This window comes from Glandiceps talaboti, chromosome 15 (genome assembly GCF_964340395.1).
Source record: "Glandiceps talaboti chromosome 15, keGlaTala1.1, whole genome shotgun sequence".
NCBI classification, from domain to species: domain Eukaryota; kingdom Metazoa; phylum Hemichordata; class Enteropneusta; family Spengelidae; genus Glandiceps; species Glandiceps talaboti.
In genome coordinates this window covers 20,581,962-20,609,499 of record NC_135563.1, presented here as the reverse complement: position 1 = coordinate 20,609,499, position 27,538 = coordinate 20,581,962, and the positions used below count along the sequence as shown (strand labels likewise).

General features: G+C 35.0%; 1 protein-coding gene across 1 annotated transcript; it reads left to right on the top strand.

The window, feature by feature from the left end:
- Positions 1-26,759, top strand: LOC144446324 (dual oxidase 1-like). The gene is made up of 31 exons (XM_078136071.1): positions 1-13; positions 2,737-2,826; positions 3,310-3,471; positions 3,928-4,118; positions 4,747-4,951; positions 5,254-5,420; positions 5,899-5,959; positions 6,321-6,417; positions 7,322-7,415; positions 8,326-8,422; positions 8,667-8,839; positions 9,555-9,733; positions 10,402-10,520; positions 11,447-11,584; positions 11,886-12,023; positions 12,542-12,741; positions 13,513-13,698; positions 17,033-17,246; positions 18,353-18,446; positions 18,936-19,112; positions 19,284-19,376; positions 20,023-20,246; positions 21,098-21,328; positions 21,739-21,832; positions 22,635-22,684; positions 23,393-23,674; positions 24,152-24,381; positions 24,921-25,073; positions 25,490-25,645; positions 25,998-26,126; positions 26,592-26,759. Exons 1-31 carry the CDS (start codon positions 1-3, stop codon positions 26,721-26,723), a joined length of 4,569 nt encoding a protein of 1,522 aa, XP_077992197.1. The 3' UTR covers positions 26,724-26,759.
- Positions 26,760-27,538: the final 779 nt, after the last annotated feature.

Here is a 27,538-nt window from a genome sequence, read left to right as displayed (position 1 = left end):
ATGGATGATAGAGGTATGAGGGGGGATACCTCCACGATATATCCGACGTTCTGTGTCCATGAATTCTACACGTATACATTGTATTCACAGTGCGTGTATGTCACTATCCAGGTTACCTGTAGTACAGATAATGAAATGAATTATAGTGATTTGCCAAATTGCATCACTCTTCTCCCGTAGTTTTTATACGATATTATTCTGCACGCTACTCAGGGCCATGGTTGTTACCTGACCATGTCGTACACAGGGTTTACCAGTAAAAACCTTCTCTGTCATTGATGACATTTTGTCTTTGTTCTATAAAATCACTCACAATTAACGAGGTCAACATTTCTTTCTATCATATCACGATAGAATTGTTTTAATGTTACTTCAAGAGAAAACAATCCCAGTCAAGGTAACGAAGCGAAGTCGTCTCATACAATGCATCATGGGACCGACAATCAATCGACTATTGTGGTACAGTGAGTAGGGAAGGAGGCGTGATAGGAAAACTTTTTTACGAATTCAATGCATATGTCGGCGTGATTATGCGTAAAATTGTTGTTATTGTGTTTTATGTCCAAGTTGTCAAGTCATATGTGACTGACGTTGAGGTCGCCCTATCATCAAGCCATAAAGATATACAATGTATTTCAAATGGTCATCAATACACTTTTGTAGGACCAATTAATATCACCTGTCCATATGTTGAGTTACCATAGGGACGCTTTATGATAATTTCAAATTGCGTTCAAGAAGATATTGTCCATTGTTATAGTTGCAGTACTTCATCAGAAATCTCGCAAAAATATTTACAGAGACTTCGACATTGAAAGTGAGTCTGAAAACGAGAACGAGTTTATGTATGAGTGTCAGTGTTATTAAATTCGAACACTTTATTCACCAAGAAAGTAAACAAGTAGTCAGTTGTTGACAAATTTAACAGTATTTTAGACAATCGAAATGTTTTCTGTAACGTATTTGAGTGTGTTTCATTTAAGTTAAATTGGAAAAACCCGATACTTGAGATTCGAAATTTATGACGTTATTTTTATGACATTTAGTGGAAATTGAAACGGACTTTTTGTTTACGGCTATGATGACATATGTATATCCTGGTTGCTTAATCAATTATGCAAATTCGACTATAAAAATCAACTTGACAGAAAGTCGAATTGTTTGACAAAGGTTGGCTTGAAGATGTTTTACCTTAAAAGGTATTAAGGTTGCATGGTTTGATTGTCGTGAAGTGGTTCTAAGAAAACAATTGACGTCTTATACAATACACCTACAGAATAGTTGTAGACAGGTTTTGTATCGCCGCAATTATTTGTTGTTTTTTTGTTTGAACTTAATTAAATCGTATAATATAAATTATGTTCACTGAATGACGTCAACATCTCCTTAGATGAAAAAATGTAGTTTTACAAAAATACCAATGTCGCATAAGTTATGGATGCTTACATCACGGCTAAAGTAAGCTTAGGTTAGGGTGTGGGATGACCGGGGATGAGGTGAGGGTGCACGTGATGATGACGTCAATTACTGATGAAAGTAACATTTTCACTTTGAAAAAAGTTGCTGAGATATAAGGGTATGAGCCCCACCCTATAATATTCACATACCATCGGCCACCGTCCATAAGTTACAACTAAATAAACTACACAATGTGAAGCACTGCACATATTGCGGTATATGGTTTACTATGATTTACTATGATCGCCATTGATGACTCCATGGCTTACATATACATAACCCCTATTTTGGTTTTTATGCTGATCAAGTCTAATTTTAAAGTCACACACAGTCTTGGCTTGTATAACGTATTCACTGACAGGTAAATTATTCCAATGAGATACAGTCCGTTGAGTGAAGAAATACTTCCTGATGTCTAATCTGACCATGGATTTAGCAAGTTTGAATGAATGTCCGCTGGTTTTGCTTGATTGAATACGGGTGAACAGTTTATCTGAAGGAACTTTATCAAATCCTTCCATAATCCGAAAGACTTGAATTAGGTCGCCTCGAAGTCTTCGTTCCTCCAGTGTAGTTAATTATTTAAGTGCCTTCAGTCTGTCTTCATAATACAATTTCTGTAGTTCTGGAATTATCTTAATAGCTCTTCTTTGAACCTTCTCCAGTAGATCAATGTATTTTTCTGTAATATAGCAGTTCACAGACGCTATACGCTGACCTACAAAACTATTATAAGCAATCTGAAAACTGTTTTTTAAAAATGATTTCAGGTTGTAACAATGTCAAGATGGCATGTCAAAGTCGACTTGGTTTTGTTACTCATAAGAATCAATCACGCCAGGAAAAATATAGGGAATAGGCCAATAAGATTAGCCCTTGTTTGAACTTAAAAAGTCAACCTGGTCTAACTCTGCAGGTCTTTTGTTCGTCTATTCTTTTCTAAACTCAAGTCAGGATTCGTGCAAGAAATCCTTTTTATCAAAATAATAGTGTAATCTAATATTTAAGATGAAAAGAGATGTTTGGAAAATAGATTATTTTGAAATACAACTTGACAGAGCTACATCCCGCTGTTACATGTGTTAAGCATGTTAAAGTGTGACACCACATTCGGAAAATAAAATTCACGCCGTGCGGTGGCGCTGTTTTAGGTATACAGTATATGGTCGATCGTCCATCTTTTTGTCTTCTGTTTCAGCTCTGAGTTTTGGCGCGCACATTTGTTTGTATTTCTTCTTTCTCCTTGATTAATTTTGATCAAAATCGTCTCTTTTAAAGGTATTGGTACTGCTGAACAGAAAGGTTTTGAAACTATACCGTATGATGGTTGGTATCATAACTGGGCCCATCCAGACTGGGGAGCCGCAGGTAGGGCAAATTTATCATTCGTTTATCATTTATGGCCAGATAGAAAATGTCAGGAAAGGAGGAAAAGGTTGGACTGGATTGGGATATCTTTGCTTTCCTTAAATTCTAAGAACTATAGTATATTCCATTGTGTGGTATTACGTAAAGTACTAAGATTTGAACGCTAACTTAGAATGACCTTTCAAACGTCATTCTCCTTGTCTGTGGTATGAACTGTTTGATGTTTTCTCAGAATTTATCGTATTTACCTGTATAAATAATATTCTTGAATTTTTTTTATCAAATCAAGTACTATATACAATAGAAGGGTACTGCGAAGCTGTAACTTCTAAAATGGTTTGACAAATTGTGTGAATCGGCTAGAACAGCTAGGTGATAGTACTTGCTAAGTATTCAATGCTGTATTTTCAGTCAGTAAGTTTTTTTTATCCCGGGATAAATGTTGATTCAAGTTTTGTTTGTTTGATTACCTGTTTCCCCTAGATACCACGTTGACAAGGGGTTTACCAGCTGACTATAGTGATGGCGTATATCAACCAGCTGGTGTGGACAGACCCAATCCAAGAGAAATTGCCAATGCAGTTATGGTTGGATGGACTGGCCATGGATCATATCTCAATAGAACTGCATTGCTAGTATTCTTTGGTAAAATATTTACAGTATATCGTAATTGTTACAAAACAATATGACACTACACGACATGACACGACACAACATCATGCCAGATGCCATGCAATTCAACACATTACCAAACATTAATACAATGCAATACTATACTATAATACAATATCAAACAATGCATTGATATGATACAATGTAGCAAAATACATGATGATGCAATGACAGATGGATGAATAGGTATAACAACAGATTTCCTGTATTTTTCTTACAAGTTAAAAGTCAGTAACTATTTCATAGGTTAACTATCAACTTTAATCGTGCTAAAGATAGAAAGTACCATCATTGTCGTTGCCGCCGTCGTTGTCGTCATTATTATCATCATCGTCAACATCATGACATCATCATCATCACCACCACCGCCACCACCACCATCGTCATTGTCATTGCCATCATCTATGTTGTCTGTTTTCATGAATACAGGTCAACAAATTGTGGAAGAGATTCTAGATGCCCAAAGACCCGGATGTCCACCGGAATATTTCAACATTCCCATTCCGAAAGGTGATCCAGACTTTGATCCAGATGGCAAAGGTGATGTGGTTATCCCATTCCTTAGGACACGATATCAACAGGCATCAACTGGATATTCACCCAATGTACCAAGAGAACAGGTAAATACATGTAATGCTTTGATGGAACCCCATGATGCAGGGCTACTAGTGCATAGTGTGGCTTACCATTTACACAAGCGCTTGCAGTGTTCTCTGTACAAGCATGAATGCAAATACCCCTGAGTACCCACACTAGCTTTCACTTGCCAATGGGGATTTTGTTATTATTACCCCGGTACATATATTTATCTGAAACAGCAAATTTCCATAAAATCAAACTATGCAATCAAAAGATTTGTGCACAAGGAATAACCATGCATTCACTTGGATATCATTTGCATGTAAAAACATTTTTGATACTGCACTGCACTGTGCAAATACCACTAGTATGTGTTTGCACAGTGCAAGTAATCTCTGGTACATATTGTAAGTATTCTTCAGTTGAATAAGGAATGCAGTTGAGGTACTATATGTCTTAATGATTACAGAATAAAACAATATTACCATTATGGATAACTTATGACTTATCTAGGGGAAAGTTCTGGAAGAGAGTCATGCTTGGCAGTTATTTCAGTGTGTGAGTATATAGTACATAATACATGTATTAGGACCTAGAATTATGGACCAACTTATGATTTTATATTCTCTTCAAGCATAATATCTGTAATAAATTGTTTTACTTTGTCAGATCAATGAAATCACACCCTGGCTGGACGGAGGTCTTGTATATGGTATAGCCAAGGCTTGGACCGATGCATTGCGGACATTAGAAGGGGGTAAACTTAAGTCTTCAGCAGATGGAAGATTTCCTGCTGTCAATGATATTGGATTACCCATGGCTAACCCACCTCCACCTAGAGACCATCTCCTGAAAAATGCTGAAAGGTTTTACAGTGAGTGTCATTGATAAAAAGTTCCAATGATTTGGACATGGAGCAAAGATCTTGTGGTGTTGACACAGAGCAAAGATTTTAGCATGTGTCTTGTATTTGGTTGTATGATAGACAGTGCATTGTTGATGTTTGTGTACAAGTGTTTATGACATTTACCTACAACTTACAAGTACATATCCAGCCATCTATAGATATAGCTTGAAGTATTGATACATCAGACTATTAAGTATTTTTGGCATGGATCATACAAATGTACATTCAAAGACAATTTATGCATCATGAATCTATTGTTTGTTACTTAGTGCTTGGGAATCCACGTGGAAATGAGAATCCATTCCTGTTAACATTTGGTGTCTTGCTGTTTCGCTGGCATAATGTATTGGCAGATAGATTTCAACAACAACACCCAGACTGGGATGATGAAAGGATATTTCTAACAGCAAGGAAATGGGTTGTAGCAACTCACCAGGTAATCTTTCACATATCTTGACCCTTTATAACCACCAGATAAAATTTGGCCCCATGAACTTTATACTTGCCAGGGAACCTTTGACCCCATGACCTTTGTACACACCAGGTAACCTTTGACCCCATTTGACCCTTTATACTCACAAGGTAACATTTGACACATGAACTTTATTCTCGCCAGAAGTATTATGACCCCCTTACAAGTTACATAACCCTTGCATAGATACTTTCAGAATGTAGAATTTTATTTCCATTTGCAGTGATGATAACACCTACCAGGAGTACTAGTTACTTGTACACTATTTCTACATGATTCATACAGTATGCTCATTAGGTTGACAAAGTCCATGCATATTAAAGTCTATTTCCAAAACCATGGATATGAAGTTCCCCTATTAAAATAAAATTGTTCGGCATTATAATGGCAACAAAGATTGTAATTTGTAATCTAAGATTATCTATCTTTCTCCCTATTGTAGAAAATTGTTGTATATGATTGGTTACCAGCATGGCTGAATGACACTATTCCATTGTACCAAGGTAAGTTACATCTCTTTCATTGACACTGTCACAGTCTTGAATTATCAAATTTAATATGAGATACTTTGATTTTACCTGTATGTTCCTAGCAGGTACTGCTCAAAGGGCTTTGCTATTGAACATGTTGTACATTTGGATGACCTATACATTCCAACACAAAACTTCAAACACATAACTACACATACATAAAATATACTGTATAGTAAAGTACATTCCTGACTAGATTTAATGATTTATCAAAAATATGCTGTATATTAAAACAGTTCTCAACCACATTTTTGTAGATCTAGGAATTCTGTTCAGTTGGAACAATTGCTGTGTCAAAATTTTCATATTATACAAACTTTTTCTGTACTTTCAGGCTATAAAAATTCAATTCACCCAGGTGTAACACATGAATTCCAATCAGCTGCTATGAGATTTGGACACACACTGGTACCACCTGGTGTATATAGAAGGTAGGTATGTTTACAACCAGTCAGTTAACCCAGGTGTAACACATGAATTCCAATCAGCTGCTATGAGATTTGGACACACACTGGTACCACCTGGTGTATATAGAAGGTAGGTATGTTTACGATCAGTCAGTTAACCCAGGTGTAACTCATGAATTCCAATCAGATGGTATGAGATTTGGACACACACTGGTACCACCTGGTGTATATAGAAGGTAGGTATATTTACAACCAGTCAGTTAACCCAGGTGTTACTATATGAATTCCAATCAGCTGCTATTAGATTTGGACACACACTGGTACCACCTGGTGTATATAGAAGGTAGGTATGTTTACAACCAGTCAGTTAACCCAGGTGTAACACATGAATTCCAAACAGCTTCTATGAGATTTGGACACACACTGGTACCACCTGGTGTATATAGAAGGTAGGTATGTTTACAATCAGTCAGTTAACCCAGGTGTAACTCATGAATTCCAATCAGATGGTATGAGATTTGGACACACACTGGTACCACCTGGTGTATATAGAAGGTAGGTATGTTTACAACCAGTCAGTTAACCCAGGTGTAACCCATGAATTCCAATCAGCTGCTATGCGATTTGGACACACACTGTTACCACCTGGTGTATATAGACAGTCGGTATATTTACATACAGTCAATTCACCCAGGTGTAACTTATGAACAGATATCCAAACAATTTGATATTGACTATTAAAATAGGAACACATATAGATGAAATGATTAACAAAAACAGTTGTGTATTAAATGGGTCTGAATTACCACAGACAAAGATATGATGATTTCATTTTTTCCAGTGACTATATTGTCCAAACTATGAAATAAATAAATTAAACTCAAAACTTTTTATTTATGTACAATTTGTATATGTTCTGTTACACAAGGAATGCACAGTGTGAATTTCGGAATACTTCCATGGCAACAGGTTCATCAGGACATCATGGACTAAGAACCTGTAACACATATTGGAACCCACAGGTAAGTACAATCTCTGTGCTATAACTAGAAACACCTGAGTGATGTTACATATTAGACACATAAGAATAACAGCAGTGTTACCTGCTTTAACAGGGGAACGCTACTCAAGGAAATAAAGGTATTTTCTTTTTTTGGTTCTGGAGAGTTATTTCATGTTTTCATGATGTTCATGTCTACTAAAGACCTAGAAGTCAACAGTGTACCAATAAAAGAACAATAGAGGTGAAAATAGATTGTGTTTGGTGTTTCTTGGCAATCAAGTGAAATTTATGTGATGTAAAATCGTGAAATGACTCTCCAGAAACTGAGTTTATGAAAATACCATTTCATGGCGTGGTGTTCTCCTTTATGATAAAACTCTTTTCCTGTCAACTATTTTGAAATATTGTTACCTTTGTGCAATTTTAACTCACAAAGGCCCACTCTGCGAATAAAACTAAGACTCGGATTATAAATGACACTCATATTAATATGATAGATGACTTTGACCGTGTAATGCACTCACAGAGCTCATAGAATGACTAAGAAACTGCCATTTTAGAGAATATTACAGAATTTTATCTCTTAATGTTGGACTATGGTATAATGATGGGAAAGAAATCTATTACTGTATTTCTCTGAAAATAGTTGTGTTTTGGGGACTGTATTCATGAAAATGTTGGTTTGATACATATTGGAAGTGACACTGACCAGGGATCGAAAATTAGCCTTTAAGGCTATTAGGAAATAAATGCATTTCATTTGTATAGTGAAAATTGTTTTGGTAGGCTAGACTTCAAGTGTTTTTAGTTCAATGCAAGCAAGAACTGTTACAGTAGTATTTATATTTGTTATAGACTGGTATCAAGTTTTGTTTTTGTGCCTATATAGGTCAAATTAAATCAGTTTTTTTCCTATCTAATTGTTACAGGAAGCAGTTGAAGAGAGTGATATAGATGAACTTTTGATGGGTATGGCTTCTCAAATAGCAGAGAGAGAAGATAATATTATTACTGAAGATCTCCGGGGTAATTTTTAGTTTAACCAGATCCTATTTTGACACATGTGTACATGTATGTAGCAAAGGATGAAATGTTGCACAGTTTTAAAAAACCATGCGAGTTACCTAATATACCTTGGTGTTTATTCTCCTTTTTACATAGCCATAATTGTCTCCATTAAGCTATTCATAATTTTCATATTCATATGATTTGATTTGAAACAAAACGTAGATGTCAAGAAGATTTATGGATATATCTTTTGTATTTCCAGGCAAGGTTTTCGGCCCACTAGATTTTTCCCGAAGAGATTTAATGGCACTGAATATACAGAGGGGACGTGACCATGGTTTACCCAACTACAACACTGCAAGAATTCATTATGGTTTACCACCCATACAGGATTGGAAGGACATCAATCCATTCTTGCACAGCCTAGATCCACAGGTAATGTCTTGTACAGCCTAGATCCACAGGTAATGTCTTGTACAGCCTAGATCCACAGGTAATGTCTTGTACAGCCTAGATCCACAGGTAATGTCTTGTACAGCCTAGATACACACTAATGTCTTGTACAGCCTAGATCTACAGGTAATGTCTCGTACAGCCTAGATCTACAGGTAATGTCTCGTACAGCCTAGATCTACAGGTAATGTCTTGTACAGCCTAGATCCACAGGTAATGTCTTGTACAGCCTAGATCCACAGGTAATGTCTTGTACAGCCTAGATCCACAGGCAATGTCTTGTACAGCCTAGATCTACAGGTAATGTCTTGTACAGCCTAGATCCACAGGCAATGTCTTGTACAGCCTTGATCCACAGGCAATGTCTTGTACAGCCTAGATCCACAGGTAATGTCTCTTACAGCCTAGATCTACAGATAATGTCTTGTACAGCCTAGATCTACAGGTAATGTCTTGTACAGCCTAGATCCACAGGTAATGTCTCGTACAGCCTAGATCCACAGAAAAAGAAATGCTGTGCCAGTCTTGTTTCAAATTGAATGCATTTCATTAAATTTAAGAGAGTATTTTTCCAACATATTTTCAATAGTATTAATTAGTCATAATTACATAATGCTGATCATAACAATCATATTTTATGCGCTGTTTCTTAGGTTTCAACTCCTCTGTGAACATATCTTTGATTTACTGTTTACAGCTGTTTACCAAATTATCTGATGTCCATGGCAACAATGTCAGCAAGGTTGATATATGGACTGGTGGTTTATTAGAAACAACACCACAAGGGCCTGGACCTTTATTCAATGCCATTATCAAAAGTCAGTTTTTGAGAATCAGAGATGGTGATAGATTTTGGTTTGAGAATGAAATGAATGGGTGAGTATTGATATTTTACGATTTTAAACTCATTTCTGAGGAAGAAGATAAAGAGGAGATGATGATGATGATGATGATGACGGCGACGGCGACGGCGACAACGATGACGATGACGATGATGACGACGACGATGACGACAAAGAAGATCATACTAATAGTAGTTAATTTATCATAGACAAGTAAATCTTGAGTTTTTTGCAAGTGGGATATACTATTTTGTGATGTTTTTTATAAGTTGAATATTCAACCATGTCATTGGTGACTTGGTCTTTATTGTTAACAATTATGTAATGTGTCCACATGGATGACAAAGTGGGATTCAGTTTGGATTTTTTCGTCATAAAACTACTAAGTTTTCCTGCTAGAAAAAAACAATGCGAAACAACATATACGAAGTCCATGTTTGTAACTCAGTAAATTGCAAAAAGCTAGAAAGAGTCTGAAAAGTTTGCTAATATACATACAATAACAAGTATTTTACACATTTTAAAAATATTTTGGCAATTAATTTTAGCAACAAACAATGACTAGGTATATATGTTGTTTCACATTGTTTTTTCAAGTAGAAAAACTTAGTAAAGATGTTCTATGAATAAAAAATCTGAGTGGCCACTTTACGTATCCTTAAAACGTGAGTTTGTAAACTGTATACAATTTCTTTATTCTAGCCTGTTCACAGAAGATGAAAGATTGGAGATATGGAATATTACTTTGTATGACATCATTCTCAACGTCACAAACATTCAACCTGGTGATATACAAGAAGATGTTTTCCATTGGTATAGTGGTAAGTTAAAATTGGGCACAGCCTTTGTGTTTGTGTGTACATCTGCCCAGCTGTCTGTTACTGTGCACCCTCTAACAAATGACTGCATTATTGTAGGTCAAAATGATAGAAATAGGGTTTACTTTTGAGTTATCCCAAAGTTTGATGGGTCATGAGAAGTTGCTGTGTGTCAGTGGTGTGTTACATTAGTGTAGAGGGCATATTGGTTTGTTACCAGTCATATCTCAGTCAACATTCATAATATCAGAGGCTGTCTTGTCGGACTGACCTTGCCATGCCTCATCGAGATTTTATACTATGTAAAGTCCATGTCTAATTTTCATTTACAGTTGACCCACTCAGACTTTTGAATGATCACCTTCATGTGAATATTGTGCAAGTTGAGGAACTCATCAATGTACTCCCATGTAAAACTTCATAGGTTAATAAGAAGTGTTCATATGTTGATACAAATGGTACTTAGTAGACATAAAAATTATCTATGTAATCATGTAACATTGTATGAAAAATGTATACAAAGCATTCTCAAAGCAGTGAAACAATTCTTAATTCAAATCAAAAGATTATTCATTAGAGTATTTTACTTGGTGCAGTAACATGGAAACTATAGTTGTCCACAACAATGGAATGTAGATTTACAACACAATTTTCAGTTTCATGTATCAATAGTAGCTTGCAGTGTCGGCAACCCTTATTTTTATGAACATGTGTATTAATTGATATATAAATAATACATGAAGTTTTACATGGTAGTGATGAGTTCCTTGACATGTGCAATCGTCACATTAAGTTGATCATTCAAAGTCTGGATGGATCCAGTGTAATATATAAGTGTACCATTCTAGTGATGTTTATGTCATGGGTTATACAGTACACATGTAATTAAATGCCAATAAAATTGAAGCTTATTTTATTGTATTTCTCAGGTGACCCATGTCCTCAACCCAAACAATTGAACCAGACAGATATGGAGCCGTGTTCAGATCTGAAAACCTATGATTACTTTGATTTCAGTGAAGTTTGGTTTATTGGGTCCTTCTCAACTCTTGGAGGATTCGTTTTAGGTGAGTGCATGAAATGTGAAAATAAAAAAACATTGCTATATAAGTAACAATTAAGAATGAGGCTTGCTTTTAAAAACATTGCTAAACTTTTCAAATCCATATTACTACAGATCCAATAGATTCCTGATCAGATTCTCATTAGAAATCCTAATTTTCATGATTCTAATAGAATCTAGTGAGATTCTAGTAAGAATCTAGTGAGAATAAATTGTACGGAGTTTTACTTTAAGTTCTACTCATGATCTTCTGTTGGTATATACCCACCAATATTGCAGATGACTAAAGTATGCTTTACTTTCAGTTCTACTCATATTAAACTTCTGTGGGTACATACCCATCATGAAGTATCTTAAAGGAGTAATGATGAAGCAAATGAACAATAGAGTCAGAGCTGTGAATACAGCATCAAGTTCACTGGAAGATGTAAACATGACCAAAGGTAGGAGAAGTGTTCCTAATATTATCTTATATTTGAATTGTGCTTGTGAACATATCTCACAAAGTCAACCTTTTACTTCAAATTGATATTCAGAACTGTTTGTTTATTGCTGATAAATAAACCTGTTGCCAGTTCCAAGATGCATCACTGGTCTTCCCATACAATGCCATGTATTATGTATGCAATGCATGAATTGGGTGGGGTGGGGGTAGGGTTGGGTGAGGGGGGTTGGCACATGCTACTCAGTGGGATAGTTGTCATCTGACCATACCCCCTGTTTAACATAAAATCTTTTTCTGGTGTTTAGTCTTTGTTTTATCAAATCACTCTGAATTATAGAGGGCAATTTGTCTTTCCATCATTTGACAATGAAAGTGTTATTTCAGATGTAATAAAGTCAAAACAAGCCTACATATAATAATGTAAGTAACATCATTGATAACATCAATTGAATAAAAGAGGGAATTCCTGAGTTTTGATTTTTATTCTTTGTTGTATTTTTTTTTTACATTATTCAGCTACTGAATGGAGAGGAAAAGATGCAAATAGAAATGTACAAATCAAGTTTGGAACAAACAGTGTCCTCCATGTCAAGACTGGAAGGGGTTGTACTGTCAGGTCATTGAACTTCAACAACATTATGGTCATGACCATTAAACTATCATCTGACAGGCATGAAAAAATGGTGGCACTGAGTTCTTCCAAAGAGTGTGATTTGGTGAGTGTTTAGTCAAACTTTCTACTATAGTATGTGTGAGAGAGGTTCAGGAATGGTTGCACTGAGTTCTTCCAAAGAGTGTGACTTGGTGATTGTTTAGTCAAACTTTCTACTATAGTATGTATGAGAGAGGTGCAGGAATGGTTGCACTGAGTTCTTCCAAAGAGTGTGACTTGGTGAGTGTTTAGTCAAACTTTCTACTATAGTATGTGTGAGAGAGGTGCAGGAATGGTTGCACTGAGTTCTTCCAAAGAGTGTGACTTGGTGAGTGTTTAGTCAAACTTTCTACTATAGTATGTATGAGAGAGGTGCAGGAATGGTGGCATTGAGTTCTTCCAAAGAGTGTGATTTGGTGAGTGTTTAGTCAAACTTTGTACTATAGTATGTGTGAGAGAGGTGCAGGAATGGTTGCACTGACTTCTTCCAAAGAGTGTGACTTGGTGAGTGTTTAGTCAAACTTCCTACTATAGTATGTATGAGAGAGGTACAGGAATGGTGGCATTGAGTTCTTCCAAAGAGTGTGATTTGGTGAGTGTTTAGTCAAACTTTCTACTATAGTATGTGTGAGAGAGGTGCAGGAATGGTGGCACTGAGTTCTTCCAAAGAGTGTGATTTGGTGAGTGTTATAGTAAAGGTAGGTAGCAGAATACACCCCATCACTCCTAAAAATAACTTCTATATGTCCCACCATTATAATTATGACCATTTTGGGTCCACCTGTCATTTTATATAGCTAAATAGTTGTATTGATTTTGTTTTTTTCTCACCAAGATTCTGCTGTTTGGTGACAAGGAAGAAAGGACAACTTTTTGTGATAAGTTGAAGACTGTGTTACAGACTGCTGGGGTCTCTTATGAAGAGATTAACCAATCTCAAAGAAAACTAAAGAATGAAGCCTATACTTACCGAAAAAGGCAAAAGAAACTGGAGAAGTTCTTTAACATGTTGTTTGCTAAGGTGATTAACTTTAAAATTTATCTTTGTGCCTGTAACTACCAACACTGTTTGTTATAAACTACTGATATCGATCTATATATATATCTATAGATCTATATGTGTGTGTGTGTGTGTGTGTGTGTGTGTGTTTGTGTGTTTGTGTGTGTGTGTGTGTGTGTGTTCAGATCCATTTAATAACTAATATATAAATAAGAGATTGCCATAATAGTTCTAGATGACGTGCTCACTGCTCCCTATGTTCAGATCCATTTAATAACTATTGTATAAAATGAGAGATTGCCATAATAGTTCTAGATGACGTGCTCACTGCTCCCTGTGTTCAGATCCATTTAATAACTATTGTATAAAATGAGAGATTTCCATAATAGTTCTAGATGACGTGCTCACTGCTCCCTGTGTTCAGATCCATTTAATAACTAATGTATAAAATGAGAGATTTCCATAATAGTTCTAGATGACGTGCTCACTGCTCCCTGTGTTCAGATCCATTTAATAACTATTGTATAAAATGAGAGATTGCCATAATAGTTCTAGATGACGTGCTCACTGCTCCCTGTGTTCAGATCCATTTAATAACTAATGTATAAAATGAGAGATTTTCATAATAGTTCTAGATGACGTGCTCACTGGTCCCTGTGTTCAGATCCATTTAATAACTAATTTATAAAATGAGAGATTTCCATAATAGTTCTGGATGACGTGCTCACTGCTCCCTATGTTCAGATCCATTTAATAACTAATTTATAAAATGAGAGATTTCCATAATAGTTCTAGATGACGTGCTCACTGCTCCCTGTGTTCAGATCCATTTAATAACTAATTTATAAAATGAGAGATTTCCATAATAGTTCTAGATGACGTGCCCACTGCTCCCTGTGTTCAGATCCATTTACTAACTATTGTATAAAATGAGAGATTGCCATAATAGTTCTAGATGACGTGCTCACTGCTCCCTATGTTCAGATCCATTTAATAACTAATTTATAAAATGAGAGATTTCCATAATAGTTCTAGATGACGTGCTCACTGCTCCCTGTGTTCAGATCCATTTAACAAGTAATGTATAAAATGAGAGATTTTCATAATAGTTCTAGATGACGTGCCCACTGCTCCCTGTGTTCAGATCCATTCAATAAATAATATACAAAATGAGAGATTTCCATAATAGTTCTAGATGACGTGCCCACTGCTCCCTGTGTTCAGATCCATTTAATAAGGGGCAACATCAAAAGTTCAATATAATATATCTAACTTAATTGCTTAAGTTAGGTCCCAGACCCCCCCACCCCCCCATCTAACTTAACTGACCTAAAATTGAAAATCGTTTCAGACTCATACTGTATACTTCCACTTTCAAACAACGTACCAATATATTAATACTGAATTATAAATAAAATAGAAAACCATTTTAACTCAGAAAAACACTTTTATTGAAAACCAACAGAACACAACAACACTGAATTTACACGTCAAGTCACATTGATTACTAATACTGGTATGTCTGGTTTCACTTTCTTTTTTGAAATGGGAGACATTTCGTGACTGGGTGTAGGCTCATCAGCAACACTTTGATCGGATGATTTTTGTTTAACTGAAAAATACAGGGCCGGTCGGGAAAGTGTAGGAATCGCCTTTGTTAACTAGTTCGACTAAATTGATTGTACAGATAGATTTGATTCATAAAACTTGACAAGATGTTTTGCAAACAGCAGGATACCACTTCCCATTAAAGGCCATTCCAAAGATTAGATCGGATGAAGTAACCATTTTCACTGGAGTAAAGAACTATATGTAGTAACATTGCAATTCAAACTGTAAAACATTTAACTGTCTCTGCAAAACATAGTTTCAACTAGAAATTGTATTTACCAGCTCTCATGCTTTTTAGCCTTCAAGTTGTTTCTGTCGAGTCGTATATATTCGCACGTTTCCGTTGATTTTGACTGTGACATCGCGGCATCGCACCACGACAGTGATGAACACGTTGACGCGGCGGCCACGGCTTTCACATGCATGTTCCAACTATCAATCATCTACAAACATCTATAAATCTGTTTGAAATTGCTAAACTATTGCTGAATAATTATTTCAGGCGATCGAACTTTTGATTTTCACGAAGGATTGAATCAACATCAGTCGAACGATCAACTTGTTGAAAGTGTAGAAATAAACATTCGCAATACCACGCTATATACGACAATTTAGTCCAAGTTGAGAGGTCACATCAAACATGACATCTCATCGGTAATTTCCGGATTTACATTCGGAAATAATAATACGAATATTCGTATTAGTTTCACGTTATAACTTATGGCCTAACTTAGAACCTTCGCGTTGGTGGATTATGGCAACGTCACGCGTCCTATCCACATAGTCTATTGAAATCAATTATCGTGAAGGTCCTTTAAAATTTACCACTACGATTGAACGATCGGCTCTGATCACGTACCCACTGTGATTTTGTTAACTTTCAAACATATTTTTTAACGTATTTCAAAATAGATTGTTTCGACTCGACCTCCTGGGACATGAACTCGGCTAATGACCGTCGGTCATTTTTGTATTTGGCATGCCACAACTTCGTTGCGCTTTCCTGTACACCGGCCCGGGATTTGCCCTGTTGTTTTTTGATATTTAACTCCCAAATCTTGTTCGTTAGTTTCTGAATGTCGTTCGAAGGGCATTTATAAATTGTGTGAGGAGAACATATATGGACCAGAAAGTTGTACGAACCCTTCGTGTCTCGACGACGCCAACTGATGAAATGTGCGTACGCACACTCTGGATACCCACCTCGTTCCCAAATACCTATTTTGCAGCAAATTTGAAAGCTGAACCGCGTACCGCTGATAAATCGGACCGAATGTACGCAGTGTTTTAGGTAAAAGCAGCCTTGAAATCGTACTAAATTTGCCAAGTATGGCGTTAAATCGTTTTTGACGGTTGAGAAATTATTTTGGCCAAAACCCCCCCACCCCCAAACTAAAGCAATTAAGTTTTTTTGTAAACATCGATCTTTTGACGTCGCCCCTAACTATTGTATAAAATGAGAGATTTCCATAATAGTTCTAGATGACGTGCTCACTGCTCCCTGTGTTCAGATCCATTTAACAAGTAATGTATAAAATGAGAGATTTTCATAATAGTTCTGGATGAAATGCTCACTGCTCCTTGTGTTCAGATCCATTTAACAAGTAATGTATAAAATGAGAGATTTTCATAATAGTTCTAAATGAAATGCTCACTGCTCCCTGTGTTCAGATTCATTCAATAAATAATATACAAAATGAGAGATTTCATAATTGTTCTTTTCTTTGTTTACTTTAAATGATAGGTTTCAAAGAATGTTATTAGCCGTGACTTTGACAATGATCCCAAGATGAAGGAAGTATTGGAATGTGAACTTACAGTTCATGAGTTTGCTGAAGCTTTCTCTATGAAACTTGATGATGATTTTGTGCAGCTTATATTTGAATCTGTTGATAAAGACGGCAATGGTTACATATCATTCAAAGAATTCCTGGAACTAGTGATTGTTTTGTACAGAGGTAAAAAAACAAACTGACACATGTACAGTTCTTTTTGTAGAATAAAGCAATAAAACTAAGGTTATTTATTCAGCAAAATAAATTTATAATATAGAATTGTCTTCAGTTAGTGATTTTGATATATATTGTAAAGTTGTGAACTGATTTCAGGAGTTGTGTTATATCAAGTTATAAATGAAACTATGAATTATGTAGATTATTCTTTTACTTATTTTAACAATCATCAATGTATGGCTTTCTCTTAAACTTGTATGTGTCTGTGATTGGGGGATGCAGTTTTATTCAAAAACAGAAAACATTCCTCTTAGTCTCAGCCTCAACCACTCACCCCGCGCCCCCCCCCCCCCAAAAAAAAAAAAAATAAAAAAATAAAAAATTAAAAAATTAAAAAAATTAAAAAAATGATAAAAAAATAAATAAATAAATAAATAAAAAAATAAAATAAAATATAAATAAAAAAAAATAAAAATAAAACAAAAATAAATAAATAAATAAATAAATAAATACAGTTGTCCAATGTGAGTTGACAAATATCAAAAGTTCAAAAGTTCCCAAATTTTTTAAGTTCGCCATTTGTGTTTGGTATATAAAAATTTCAACATTCTTGAAGGTCATCTTGAATATATTTAATGATATAGCTTTGTGAGTGACCCTTGCTTTAATTGTCATCTGTGTAAAACTGTGCAGCTGTACTTTGAAATTATTTCAGTATAATTGGAAGTGTTAATGTTATTAGTATTAACGCGAAACCTCAGAAATAAACACTTTAAACTTTTGCTGTTACTTTGTGCAAGAAAAAATAACTATTAAAATCAAGAAAATAAGTCAGTGGTCAAATGATATCAAAATTTAGTCATTTTAGAATCCAATATGGCCGCCAAATCCAATATGGCCCCCAAATACTGTGTTAATGCTATTGAAATATAAAAAATAGTTGATTCCCTTGTAAATAGCAGTGGAACCCCAAATTTCTTTTATTATTTGAAAAGGACCAGGAGCAAGCTTTCACATGATAAAATTTGGAGAGAATTGAAGAATCTTTGTATATTCAGTGACATCCTTGTATTCTACTTAAATAAGAATTATTGTCCATTTCTATGACACAGGATCAGTTGAAGATAAATGTAGAATGCTGTTTGACTTGTATGATGTGAACAGTGATGGCAGACTGGCAAAACAGGAGTTCACCAATATGATTAAGTAAGTAAAAACAATGCAGAAAATTAAAATACATACATACATCGTACACCACTAACAAATTAGAGAAGATATGACTATTATAATCACATACAGAAACAAACAAAACAAAACAAATCAAAGGGAGATGAGAGAGAGAGAGAGAGAGAGAGAGAGAGAGAGAGAGAGAGAGAGAGAGAGAGAGAGAGAGAGAGAGAGAGAGAGAGAGAGAGAGAGAGAGAGAGAGAGAGAGAGAGAGAGAGAGAGAGAGAGAGAGAGAGAGAGAGAGAGAGAGAGAGAGAGAGAGAGAGAGAGAGAGAGAGAGAGAGAGAGAGAGAGAGAGAGAGAGAGAGAGAGAGAGAGAGAGAGAGGGGGGGGAGGGCGGGACAGGCAGACAGACAGAGACAGAGAGACTTTCACTGTTTATAACAACAATACCTACCAAAAACAATATAAAATCAAACTTTCATGAATGAATGAATGAATGACAAATATGTCTTTTTTTATATCAAGGAACTCTTTGTCACTAATTCAAGCTGATGTTGCTGATGACAATCTTGATAGTATGGTTGACATGATGTACAAGAAAGCAGATTTATCCGATAAAAATGAACTGACATTTGACAATTTTATGACTTTACTTGGAGATTACAAAGACAACTTTGAAAATGCTGTACTTCCAATGAGAGGCAAGTTTTTTAACATGATATTGTAGAATTTTGTAGACTCTGTGTTTTTGGAGGCCAAAGAAATATTGAATACGACCCAAACAAAAAACATGAATGTGTTCAGTGCTTGATTGAAGTGAGCCAAGGAATTATTTGTCTTCTTTATTTATATAATTTTCCAAATATAATGATTTGTAGGAGCTACAACACCAAGACAAATACAGCTTGGATGGAATGGAAATGATGGCACAGCAACTTTCAGACCAGGAACTCCTTTTGGCACAAGGTAGTGAACTATTTTCTGTTCATATACACCATTTATGTTTCACTTTTCATTGTAAATAATCTCATTACGTCTTCTTTGTACGACCAAAAGAAACAAAATTATGTTCAAATCATCATTGTCTTCCTCGGAGACTGTTCTCAGAGAGTCTTGTTCAAATCTGGCAGAGAGAAAGTTTCAGCAACACATTTCTCTATAATCATTTGTGACGTACTACCAGATTTAAGAGAATATAGTGTTTCAATTTGGTGGCACAGGGTTTTTTATGTCTCATACAACATTTTATGGAATGAATTTCACAAACAAAATGCAGACATTGATAGTGTGCATGTATATAAAATTATACTTTATATCTCACTGTGAACACAGATCAACATCACTGTCAAACAACGAATATTCTAACATAAAAGTGTTTATTTGTGTTCACAGTTAAAATGTAACATTTGATATGTGTCCGTGCTATTAGTGTCTATATTTTGTTTTTGCGTAATTTGTAATTCATACAAATACAAAATATTTGGGCAAGTTGTTAAAAACATCATGCACGAAACTCTATTAATTACTATCTTAATTTTGGTAGTACACATCCATATATATTTCTGATAAATATCAAATGTTAAACATGTTGTATTTACATCTGTTAATGTAGGAATTGCTCACCTGATAGTGGTTATGGTGCTCCTAGAGGACAAGTTAGACCACTAACAACCAAAGGTAGATCACCAACAAGGCAATCACAATTACCTACCTCAAACTCTACTGGTAAACGATGGAAGTCATTTGTACGATACATGGAGAACCACCGCCTGGAGATATTCTATCTCATCATTTATTTATGTGTAGTGGCTGGTATATTCATTGAAAGAGCTTATTGTAAGTGTTGTTCTGTCAGCAAGGCTTTGGACAGTTATCAAATGTATGAGTATTACGAATACATTGATTGTACATCTGAAATGAAGTATAGTGTTGTTGCATATTTCATTATTACTAACATCTAGAAGCTGTGAGTTTTACCAGATGCCCTATCTGTTAATTATAGTTCGTAGATTTTTTGGGCCACAGTCAGTCTGACAATTGTTCAAACTCCTTCTCTACACATAGAATAGTTTAAAGTAAAATCTGTTTTTATAAGTCAGTAAACTTTCCATTATTTATGACAATTCTTCAAGAAATAAAGTGTATAGCTGTTGAATGTACATGTAATTGTTACAGTCGTGTAGTTTTTGACACACAATGGCAATCTTACTATTTTCATCCTAAACATCTTGATGTGCAGCTTTACAGCTAAAATGATGTAGGCTTGTTATTTCACTCGTGACAATGGCTTTTAATACACACCCTCAAACAACTTCTAATGAAAAAGAAACAATTACATAAGTGCCATGCACAGTGGGGATGTAGAAGTAGTCAAGTTAAAATGTTGATTATCAGAAAACAAACAACCATAGCCATTAAAATCATCAAGTCCATGTGTAATGTTTTCATGGAAACCTCTGTTCAGTGTCATTGGGCAAAGCATCCTGCTGTGTTTGTTGTGTCTCTGTTATTGTTAGTCTAGAGTTGAAATATGTCTAGCTCTATGTGTCAAAAACATAATGTCCTATACGTGAAACACCAAGCCTACATCATAAGTATGCACATTCCGGGAAAATGTGAATTTAAAAACAGCTAACAAGACCTGTATATGACATTTAGTATATACTAAACTTATCATGCCTTGACAGTTTTCTCTGTAGAAAGAGAGCACCGCGGTTTGCGACGGATTGCTGGGTATGGTGTAACCGTTACACGTGGAGCAGCTAGTGTCATCATGTTTACTATGTCAGCATTACTGGTTACCATGTGTAGGAATACTATAACACATCTCAGAAGTACTTTCCTGAGTAGATACATCCCGTTTGACTCAGCTGTTGATTTCCATAAAGTCATCGCTGGAACAATGATACTATTTACATGTAAGATCCAATTACTGTATTTTGATTATAGACAGTGTCAATTATGAAGTGATGAATCTCATACAACCTTGTTTATACAATAAAGAATATGTAAATAGCATGTAAAGTAATCTGATTGGTTGTATAAACACATGATACAGAATATGTAAATAGCATGTAAAGTAATCTGATTGGTTGTATAGACACGTGATACAGAATATGTAAATACTATGTTCAAAGTAATCTGATTGGCTGTTAACCACATATTTGATAGAGGGTATATAAATTACGTACAAAGTAATTTGATTGGTTGTCTAGCCAAATACATGTAAATTATATGTAAAGTAATCTGATTGGTTGTATACCCACATATGTTAATATATAAACAAAGTGTTCAGTTGTATTGATCACTATATTCATTATATTTATAGGTGTACATGTAACTGGTCACAGTATCAACTTTTACCACATCGCAACCCAACCAGCTGATGATCTGACATGTCTGTTCAGAGATTTCTTTCACAGGTCAGTGAAAAATGTTAATTATCATAAAATGAAGTGGTTGGAAGAATGATTTTCACATAAAAATTAAGATGGTGTACTACTCATTCATTACAGTTTGTTAATTTTGTTGAAGGAGAACACTAAATCTGTTAGGGACCACATGAGCATGTTTAAGGATACTAGGACTACTTGTAATGCATAATTGCCTATCTATAAACATCTCAGTACCAACGTGTGTAAGAATCTTCTATTCTTCATGAATACACATTGTTAAAACTACACTAGCTGTAACAAGGGTATTATTATTTTTGCAATCAACCAATGACATACTCTGAAAATTGTGAAAATACCAATAATTGTACATTGTACATGCCAGTTAGAGGTCTATTTTCTCTATAAATTGTAAAGGAATAAGTTGAAATCAGGATTAATTGGGGAGAACTGATTTTTGGGTGTGGACCCAAAAATTAATTTGATTAGATATATTACACCATACAATGTACTATGTATGCTGCGGCACAAACATTACCCACAGATGATTCAATACTGTTCAGGGTGTACGATATTAATGTACAGCTACACAAATACATTTACCCAAAGATGATTCAATACTGTACAGGGTGTACGATATTAATGTACAGCTACACAAATACATTTATCCACAGATGATTCAATACTGTACAGGGTGTACGATATTACGAGTAAGTTTGTCATTATATCTAATGAAACAGTTTTTTAAAAATAGTCCAGTGCAGCTTCAATCCATGATCAGAAAAATCAATTATTTTAAACTGACAATATGTTTAATGTTTTCTTTTGATAGATCTCATCAACTACCTAAGTTTCAGTATTGGTTGTTTTCAACCACAACAGGTAAAGGAGACAACTTTATTCATTCATACTTGGTAGTTATATGGTTGTGTAAGGGATGATCACATGATGTCACACAAGCTTAATAAACAAACTTCATTTGTTTAGGGGGAGGGGATCAGTCTGGCGTCAATACGATTGCTGAACTTCGTTTTTGCACTTTTAACCAAATTATAAAAACTTTCACGCCTTCAATGATAACATGTTCTGTATTTACTACTGAGATGTTGATTAAAATTTACTTCTAATGTGATATACAGTGCTGGGTTTCTGGTTAGTATTTAAATGTGTTTACCATCATGTTTTTTAAATTGCATCGATTGTAGTGGTGTGACCTCTACAGTTGTCATCATAGTTTACATCATCTATAAATTTGTCGATGTCACACTTGTGAATGTTCATTTAGGGGGAGGGGGAGGGGGAAGGGGAGGGTTTTGTCCTAAACAAACAAAGTTTGTTTATTGAGCTTGTGTGACATTGTGTGATTGTTGCTAATTAGTCATGTATTGTTTTTCTGATGATTCATCTTATTTGCGATACAAATATTTCTCAACAATATCCTGTGATACAATATTATTCACTGAGATGGCTTATATTTGGTTTAGGTTTCAATTAATTAAATGAGATCTGCAGTATTGTTTGAATTTGACTTGATACAGATATTTAGAGAGGAAAATATGAAATGATTTGTTTTGATTTGACTTAATACAGGTATTACTGGTGTTATGTTAGTGATAGTATTGGCTATCATGGTAGTGTTTGCTACGCCAATAGCCCGACGTTACGTGTACAATGCATTCTGGGCAACTCACAAACTGTACCTACTACTGTATATACTTACAATCCTCCATGGTAGTGGACGACTTGTGATCGAACCTATCTTCCATTACTTCCTTCTTGGACCTGCTATACTTTTCACTTTGGATAAATTGGTCAGTATTAGCCGTAAGAAAGATTCGATTAAAGTAACAAAGGTGGAACTCCTACCATCAGGTAAGAAAATTATAAAATGTAAATTCTGTCAGTCTCCAGGTACCTTCTGGCGGGGCGCCCTCACACATTGGGAGAGAGGAGGCCAGTGAGTCTCCAGAATAATGTTAGTGTTGATGTTGTACTTTCCCACACTGTGGCACTTTGCATGTATTATCCCTTGCATGGACTTGTATAGGCACAATGGCCCTTAATCTTTCAACTCCCTTGGGAGTGTACAGTCCACTATATAAGTGCATAGAATTCAATCCTTCACATTGCAGCTGCTATCCTACCAGCTTCCCACTTATACAGCTGGTATGACTAAGGTACAATATTGGTTCAAATTTTGCCCAAGGACTTTGGCCATAACCACTCTAACTAATAAACCTTTGTGATTCCGTTCAAAGTTTCTATACACTTTTGTGGATAACTTCATTTCAGAACTATAGATTATGTCTAATAGAGCAATGTAGAGTTAACATGAATGTTTTCCTCTAGATGTTGTATACCTGGAATGGAAAAGACCAACTGACTTTACATACAAGTCAGGACAATGGATCAAGATATCATCTGCAGCACTGGGAGAGAATGAATACCATCCATTTACATTGACATCAGCTCCTCATGAAGATAAATTAAGTGTACACATCAGAGCACTTGGACCCTGGACCATGAATATGCAACAAAAGTATAATCCAGATACAGTAGTCGATGGACAGTACCCAAAGGTATGAAATGGACTTACTCTTACATTATGTAAGAATCAGCAAACTTGCATTGATTTATTTATGTTCAAGGTTAAACACTGTAGCCAAAAAATGTTCAAAATGTACATGCATACGCTTTTGACATTCATTGGCTGATTTCAACCAAACCTGGTACAAATGTCAGATACAGTAGTCCACAGTATCACTTTATTTTGTGGCCCGCATGGGCAAATATTTGTTGTAAAAAAATATGAATTAGTAAGTTGAAGTGTTGGCAAATGTCTTTGATGGCAATTTATCCTTTGTTTTTAAGGTTTCTACACAGGGTTGGATATCTTTTATCATATTTGTACATGAGGATACTTTATACAAAGACTAGATTTGATATAACAAGATTACAATACATAGTTGGTTATTAAAAAGAAAAGCTATACCCCCTTTTGAGTAGTTCCAACAGGCCACATATATGTTTGCATATGTAAGGTATATGCCGGATTTTAATGAATAACTTGCTTCTGATTGCACTCATTAACTAAACATGGTGTTACCTTCCTGAATAGCTGTATGTGGATGGACCATTTGGTGAAGGCCATCAAGACTGGGCCCAGTATGAAATGTGTGTGTTGATTGGTGCTGGTATTGGTGTCACGCCCTTTGCATCAATATTGAAAGATGTGGTTTATCAGCCAAGTGTACGGTTTCGGTGTAAGAAGGTATGTAGAAATTATGTTTTAAATATGTGACATGCAAATTGAAGCAAGAAGTTGAGGTGTTTTCAGTATAAGTTAATAAGCATTACTTGTTTAATGACCATTGCATAGTGAAATAATGCAAATGTAAAATAGCCCACCCCACATTACACACACATGCATACGCAAACACGCACACATATGCACACACACACACACACACACACACACACACACACACACACACACACACACACACACAGTCATACATACATACATACATACATACATACATACATACATACATACATGCATACATACATACATACATACATACATACATACATACATACATACATACATACATACATACACACACATATGTACATCACACATACACACAGTGCAGCATTTTAATCTGTCTGTTTTCTGCATAACAGGTGTACTTTCTATGGGTAACTCGTACTCAGCGTCAATTTGAATGGATGATGGATATATTACGTGATGTCGAACGACATGATGAAAACAATCTTGTGGATGCTCACATTTTCATCACACAGTTCTACCAGAAATTTGACCTCAGGACTACCATGCTGGTATGTATTCTTCATTTGAGGCTGGAAGGCATACATAACACATTTCATTAGAAATTTAACATGAAAACTAACAATGCTGGGAGTCTATGTCACTTTCAAAAGCTGTTGTTACAGCAGTTAGATCAGAACTTTGCTTTCTTTTTCACATCTACCGATAGAGGACTATCCATGATTACGAAAGGGTTACTTGTCCCGTTAAACAAACTAAACTGAACTGATTACAGAGCATGTTTTCAAATAAAATATTTTGTTAATATCATAATTTCAGATATCAGATATATCTTTTATTGAGACAAAGTTTCTGAAATCTGAGTTATTTTTTGTATTACTGTATCACATTGATTTCTTTCAGTACGTCTGTGAGCGTCATTTCCAGAATATGTCAAATCAGTCATTGTTTACTGGTTTACGAGCTGTCACACATTTTGGACGTCCTGATTTCCACTCGATACTGGAGTCCCTGCAAGATCAACATGATGAGGTGAGAATTCATAAACTGAAAAAATAGACATTTTATTGAAATACATAATCTATAATACTGTTATGTTATACAAAGGACTTGTTATGTTTTAAAACTGTTATTTTTTTCAACAGTTTGCCATAAATCATTTACCACATTTGGTTACAGTGTCTCTAGTTTCCCTAAATAGTATCATTTTACAGCATTTTTTTTGCGACATTGGTCATATAGTTTGCCATAACTGGTATGCAGTTTACCACATATTTGTTACATTATTTCTAGTTTGCAGCTTGTCACATTCTTGTAACATTATTTTGCCATAATTGGCATGCACTTTGTCACACTTTTGTTATATTAAATGGGTTTTTAGCTTACCATAAATGGCACAGTTTAGCACTTTTTTGTTACATTGTTTCTAATTTGCCATAAATGGACATGAATCTTGTTACATTGTATTTTGATGTGTTGTTTGTTTGTTGTTTCCAGCAAGTTGAGAAGATAGGAGTGTTTAGTTGTGGTCCTCCATCGCTAACTACAAGTGTCCAACAAGCATGCAGCAACATCAACTCTCAAGACATCAACAAGACACCGTTTGCTCATTATTTTGAAAACTTCTAGTGTATTGATGGGCTAACCACTCGGTTTCTATGGCAACAAACATACCACAACACCAACTCTCAAAACAAAGACACTGCTCATTACTTTGAAAACTTTTAGTTCATTGACCGTCCAATCATGTTACTATGGCAACAAATACGTGGATAAAGAGAAAGCTAAGTTGATACAAGCAGGTACAATTATGAAATATGAATTACATTTATTTATCATTTGTTTTATTTCATGAATATGAATCTTTTGAGATCCTCAGTATTTTGTTGGTGTGTGTTTCTCTTTCATAGTATGCAGATTATTTTTAGAATTATATTATTTATATACCAGTACCCAAATTAAGATTTAATCATTGTGTGTTCAGTTTTTAACATATTTATTGATAATTTCTATCAAACAGATATATTTAACTGTCAGAATAAATTTCAGTCATATATATATATAATGTGTGTACTTTCACAGAATATAGTAACTTTGGACTTTATGGAAATATTACAAAATCAATTATTTGTAAAAGTTGTCGAAATTTTTCTGAATTCAATTTAAAACTGATTTATGCATGCTCTTAGTAAACTAAATAGACATGTTTCTCATTAATTTTGTTATATTCAAAGTGTGTTTGAAAATCTTTTGAAATAATTATTTAGTGTACTGTGTGTATGATTTGTTGTGCAATTTTTGTTTTAACTATGAACAGAAATTTATCAGATGTATGTATTATCCAATTTCTGATAATATGACAAATAAAGGCAATTGATATTTATATTTAAAAAAACAAGTGACTACATTTAGAATTTGGGATTATAATATTCAAATTGAGTTGG